This window comes from Glycine soja, chromosome 19 (genome assembly GCF_004193775.1).
Source record: "Glycine soja cultivar W05 chromosome 19, ASM419377v2, whole genome shotgun sequence".
Classification (NCBI taxonomy): Eukaryota; Viridiplantae; Streptophyta; class Magnoliopsida; order Fabales; family Fabaceae; genus Glycine; species Glycine soja.
The window spans coordinates 46,564,554-46,571,442 of NC_041020.1; the positions used below are offsets into that span (position 1 = coordinate 46,564,554).

At 30.4% G+C, this 6,889-nt stretch overlaps 1 protein-coding gene across 1 annotated transcript; it reads right to left on the minus strand.

Moving 5' to 3' along the window:
• Nucleotides 1–2,175: 2,175 nt before the first annotated feature.
• On the minus strand, nt 2,176–3,050 carry LOC114399469 (uncharacterized protein At5g01610-like). Its single transcript, XM_028361671.1, has one exon. The coding sequence runs from the start codon at nt 2,873–2,875 to the stop codon at nt 2,417–2,419; it is 459 nt and encodes a 152-aa protein (XP_028217472.1). The 5' UTR covers nt 2,876–3,050; the 3' UTR covers nt 2,176–2,416.
• Between the last annotated feature and the right edge of the window lie 3,839 nt (nt 3,051–6,889).

A 6,889-nucleotide genomic window follows, 5' to 3' on the forward strand; every position in this document is an offset into this window, starting at 1 on the left:
GATGGAGAAGTTAAAAATTATTTTCCAATAGAATTATAACATGTTTGATTGGTACAAATTCTTGTGATAAATCTGCACATGTGGCATCAACGGGGATTAAATCTAGTGAAATAGATTAGTTTTCACAATATTAAATTCCTAATGAAATATGTGTTCGTATTTAATGCCCCGTCATGTAATTATTTCCAAAGAAAGACAAACATGGGAAAAAAATATATATATACCTTTTATCATTTCCCAACTTTTTATGTCTTGAAGAGAAATTCTACAAGGGTTGATTCCGGGAGCGGGGACTTGGGGGAAGGGATCAAAGCATTACACCAATCACAACACAAAGATACATTTCAATGGCCCACTTAATTGCTATGAAAGTAATTAACTTCGGCTATGTTTGGATTAAAAATTAAAAAGTATTTTTTAATGCACAATAAAAAAATTAATTCACTAAGCAAAGAAGAAAAATTATTATTTCTAGAATAAAATTACTTTTAAATTCTCCTAACTTTAATCTAAATACGCACCTCATCAGTTTAATATGATGTGAAGTGTGAACGCATTAGGGTCTCGTTTTATTCATTCGGGTATAAAGCACAAAATTGAGATATTTGTTCATTCTATCAAATCAGGTCAAAACAAAAGGCAAGTCAGCAAGAATGGAGAAAGAAAGAAAAAGAGGCAAAAAGCCCTGAAAGATGCTTTGCAAAAACAGACCTTTCTTTTGTCCAAACCAACCCTGTTTTTACCTTTTCACGTTGAGACGAGTCATCTTGTATGCTATCTATCTAATGAAACCCAAAATCGTTAAAAGCACGAGCACGATGCCATATCCGTAGTTATCGTCCATGCCGAACTTTAAAATTAGACAAGCTGCATCTACGTCCATCAAGCACTGACCAAGATTTGTTCAACTTATGAACAAATTATTAATATCCACAATTTATTGTTGACACATTCATAAAACAGTATCCTAAGTATTTTTCTGCTCGTCACTCACAATGAATTTAAGGAAAAGCTAAACATGTTACACATGTTTGCTAATTATATAATTTTATTCTTTTGTAACGGAAATCTATTTTGGTTTTTCATAAGAAGAAAAACAAAATGGGCAGTTTTATATTAGTTTATGAGCAAACTCATTGTTTCCCCCCCTAAAAATACTTACGAAAAATTTATCCAAACAAGCCAAACTACATATTTTGAACCACTTTTATATAAGATAATTTCAATAGTTGATCACTTTTGATATTATTTTTTTATCACAAATTAAAATCTTCAACTTAGATTTCATCTTCACTTTGTGAAACTATAGCAAACGAACAATTACAAAAAATATTGACTTTCATGAAAATAACTTCAATGTAAGATAAAGTTTATCCTTATATTTTGTTTATGATCATGGCAAAAGGTACAAAGAAAAAAGAAATAGATATATTTAAAATTTCAATGATTAACAACTTTAAAAGTTATACTGATAGAAATTTCTTATTGATTAACAATGTAAAATTGTTTAAGATGACTGTGCATAGTTATTAAAATCTTGCAAATACTTAGACTTTAAATGCACTTAACAGAAAATTGAAAGATAATTGATTTATTTTAGAGAAAATATTTTAAATTCAAATAATTTTGTTTTCGGATACAAATTAAATTTTCATATAATATTATAGGGTTAAAAAAATGTTTCATGATTTTTTTGAAATTTTCTGTTTAAATTGTAGGAATTTAGAGTAATTTTTCATTCTTTCTTAACTTCGAAGTTATGATCCCCATTTGTCTATAGGAAGAGCATTTTGATTCTTAATCGAATAAGTTGTTAAGCCCAAATTTTCTTTTAAGCCCATGTAATTGCTACTTTTTTTTTCTTCTTTTCATGAACTAGGTCCACGTGTTAAGGGAATTGTTATTCTTACCCTACGTTATGCTATTCTCACCCACATGTGTTTAAATATTTATTTTCTTGCTCTTTGAATGAAAATATATTTCTGAAGTAAAAAAAAAATATAATACAATAAAAATTAAAGAATGCTAAACAGATATTTATGTAATATTAGTATAAGAGTAATGTTATATTTTTCTTTTTAAAAAATTCTTACTATTTTATAAAAAAAAATATCATATAAAAACAAATATATTTAATGTTTTGAAAATACAAAACGAGATCCATAAAGCAAGAGATTAATAAGAGAATTTAGAATGATTAGAGGATATCCATGTTATCTAAAAACCCAGGGACAAGGTTAGCTGAGAAAAGTAAAACTTGACGACAAGCCAAATTGGGGATGCAGCCAATGCTAGTTGTCTTACATCAATTTGTCTGGTGTCTACCATAGTCATAATTTACGCAAAGGAAAACAACATGATGATGCTGTTCAATAATTAATTAAGGACGGAAAAAACATAGTAACAGATCCGAATTCTAAAGAGAAGAAACATCACCATTTTGATTGAAATTGTCGCAAGCGAATCCACAGCCACACTGGGGGCTCTCGGAGAAGCTGTCGACGCTGAAGCCAGCAGAGGCAACACCCACCGAGAATTGGAGGTCATCGCCGTCGCGAGTTAGCTCCACGATTTTGAGCCACAACACTTCAATCTTCACACTAACACCTTTCAGCTTCGACAACTTGCCCTTGGAGATCACTCCCTTGATGGTGGACTTGTACTTTAGCTCATACGACTCTATGCTGAAGTAGCATGTTCCATTCAAATACGCTGTGAAGTGCCCGTTTTTTTCGTTTAATTCATACCCTGTGGCACCTTTTGGAAGAAGCCCAACTGGGAGATCGTATTTCTCAAGAACGTCGTAAGCTGACAATTCCGCAGCTACCACGTTCAGATACACCAGAATGCAAAGAAATATGATTGAAGACCTCATCTTCTTTTATATATTCTTAATTTGTTAGCGTATGATATGGAAAATGGGGAGATTGAACTTTAAAGTGTTAAGATCTGTGAGGAACAAATATTAAACGAAACTCGTAAACCAATCAATAACGTGAAATGATATAACTCTTAACTTCAATAGGAAGTGTTTGCTTCACTATTTCCCTTTGAAGCTTTTCGTCCCTACGTAATAATGTTAATATTCTAATAGTTAATGCGTGCAACTCGCGTAGCACGTGCAAAGCTTTTTAAAGTCCACATTTGTGCTTAAAATGGATTGGAATATGCTAGAAGAGAAGGGGGGAGTACGGAGCTCACATGTAGCCGAAGAAGATTTTTTGGTCCAATATTTAAATGTAAGAATTATAAATGGGTGAAGTATTGTTGAAAAAAAAACGCTTATAAAAATATGGATAAAAGAATATAACACAAACAAACAATGTCACACTAGAAATAACAATAGACAAGCGTTTTGACACCTTTCTGCTTTCACCAGAACATCTTAACAAATAATTCAATATCTTAATAAAATTACAATTTTTCTAGACAAACTTAAATAATTTATCATCCTACAAACCACAATCTCTTATTTAAAAGTTACAAAGAATTATAAATACTCTCACACTCATAAAAGACCCTCACATTTTGAACTAACATGTCTTTTACTTGGTACATGACCATCTCTATGGGATAAGGTGATTCTTTTCTTCTTAAAAACATCTATTAAAAGCATCTCTAACCCAAAATCTTATTTATTTGTTTTTTATACATTTTTACTTTGTAGATTCCACCATTAAATATCATTAATTTTTACAACTTAAACAACTCCTCTCTCCAATTCATCAACTTAAAAAAGTGTACTAAATAAATCCCTTAACACAACCCCACATTCTTACATTTAATCACATTAGTTTTTATAAATTTTTTGTAATATAGTTGGACCCAAAAAAAGATATCAGAACCAGTGCTTATTTAGGCCCTTGATACAATACTTGTAGGGGTGCTTGATAAGCACAAGCTCCAATGACAGAGTCTTATTAAGCACAAGTACTTAATAAACATAAACAAGATAAGTTCTCCATTTGAGATGACATTAGGCCATCTCCATCGGTAACCTTTACACGCTCTTATTAAGATAAGCTCTCGTGCTTATTTTTTGCTGCTACTTCTGCACCTCAAAAATTGCTTCATGATACCTTTGTGGGATGTTTTTTTTTTTTCACCTTTTGGATTGGCTATCGGGAAGCCGAACGATGTAGCTAATCCAGAATACAATTTTACATTCTGAATTGGTCAATCCAAAAGCCAAAATAGGGTGCAAGAAGAAACAAGTTTTGGGTGCTGGAAGCAACGGCCTTGTTCTTTTCAACCATTAGAGGCTTAGCTTGTTAAGCACTAGAAACGACTACCAAGTGAATATAACTTTCTAGTGCTTGATTTCCTGAAGTGTATACAGTGTTCAATTGAAGATTTGAAGTAGATTGGAAAAAGGTTGAGCCAAAAGTTTATGTGAAATTAAAAGTTTAGATATGAAATGATATTTCGATGATAGAAGAGGTTTTGAATAAAAATGTCCTAACGGGGATTGTTGATTATATATATATCTTGTTGATTATATATATATCTCTTTCTGGGTGCGCGCGTGCGTGTGTGACCTCTAACACGGGTACTATCCAAATTTTTGCCTGCATGGATTTGGTTTTGTCCCCCATAAAAGTGATCTTTAAAGTATGAAATATCCACCAAATTAATCTTTAAATTGTTAATTTTACTAATATTGAGGGGCTAATCTGAAGGATTTCTCAATAATCAAGAAACTAAGGAGCATAATTTCTAATACTTAAAGAATTACTTATAGTATATATAATTTTTTTTTTACTTTAGGGATTATTTAGGAGAGAGAACAATACTTTAATGATAAAATTGATGGTTTATAGTATCATTTAAAAACCAACCATCCAGAAGTATGGTATGGCCAACCTGTACTTGGCTATATCAACTCAAGTTTTAATATTTATTCGATAGGGTCTATTTTGACACAATTTATAATTTTAGCCAACTTAAAATAATATATTGTCATTAGATTTTATATATCTAATTCAATCTTAACAGTAGACATTTATATCAAAATCTATCATTTTTAATTTCTTTATAAATTACGCAGCAGCACCACAAGATGGCAGTTGAACACATGCTGAAAAGACAGATGGTAAATCAAATCAGTAGAAGTGCCACTCTGTTTAAAAATAGCTTTGAACACAGCACAGACACGGGAGTGCAACTAACTCTCAACAACAAAGACAAGACAACAGAGAAAATATTAAAACAGCTGTGGGGAGGCAAAGAGGATAGTGAGAAAGTTAATTGAATAAAATGGAAGAAAGTCTGTAGTCCAAATGAACATGGTGGGTTGAGAATTAAAGACATTAGCACCTTTAAAGATGCTTTGTTGGCTATGGAAATTGAGTTTATTCTTTCAAAAAGATAATCTTTGGAGCAAAATGATGGAGACAAAGTATGGTGGTTGGGAATGTTTATTTGGCAAGGAAGTGCAAGCTAATGTCTCAACTTGGTGGAGTAATGGTTGATTAGCATGTGGGGGTTTGAACAACACAAAATGGTTTGACAAAATGGTAGGGGTGGAAGGTAGGGAGCAAGGGGGTTTTAGATTTTAGATTGATTGGTGGTTGAAGAAAGCGAACCTAGCTACTTCATATCCTATGTTGCTTTTAAATTATAAACAACAACATTAAGTGTTAGTAAATATGAGAAGTGGGAAATAGATGTGTGACATTCAGACTTTAAATGGAGAAAAAATGATTTGAGTGACAAACACATGTGGTTGAAGATTTTGAGAGTAAATTGGTGAACATAGCAATACACAAAGAGTTTAAGGATGCTTGGGTTCGAAGGGGAGATTATAAAAGGTTTTTTTTCCCCTATAAATCTAACTTTTTAGATGAGATAGTTGGGCTTCGAAATGTAAGTGATTGTAAGGGATGGATGACCCTAGTACCTCATTTTTCTATTCCTTTATAAAATTCACCTTGTTGATAAAAAAAAACCTAATAATACCCTTTAATCAATTAACTTGAAGAACAACAATGCTATATATTCAAGTTAGGCATCAACAATAAAGAATTTGTGACTTTTTATTTTTTCAATTTTTTTTATCTAACTTTAAAGTTATAAATATATTAGTTTGACATTATTTCTTTAAACTTATTGATTCGAGTGATATTAGATTCGATTCTCTTAAATAAAGTGTTGTGTTCGAATTTTGTGGATGAAAAAAATGTGATTAAAAAAGAAGAACTTCACTAAAGATAACCAATTAAATTTTTTGACAAAGATTAATCATCAATAATGACAACAAATACTTTATATTAATAATATGATAAAAAAAATTATTTAATAATATATTAAATAAATAAGGATACAAGAGACCTATTAGGTGGCAATTAACCACACTAACACCTATTTTATACAAGTTTTCAAATAAATACTAATTAATAATTATATGAAAAAATATTTTTTAGTAGATAATTTTATCTGTCAACACAACTATTTTATGAGCATCTAGAAAGTTTAGATTGAATTATATGCTTGAATGGAAAAATAAAATAAAAAACATTTATATTTGATAAGAAAGATGAAATGTTTCACAAAATCTATCTACATACAACAAAATTATATTATATTATTGATAATTTAACATTTGATAATTGGTAAAAAAATATGTGCAATTTTTTCATACAATTTACATAATCGGAAAGTGTAAAATAAAATAAAAATAAGTAATAACTAATATATACCAAAGAAAATAAAACATAAATGTATAAAAAATATTATAAAATTTAATTGTATAAATAGTATTTCTCAAAACATCCCATCATAATTGTACAAAAAGAAAAAAAAATATCCTTCATAGGCACTGTTGTTTCACTAAACGGGTCGTGGATGTGACCCGAGTTGAGTCCGTTTTTTATTTCCTCTTCTGGGTATT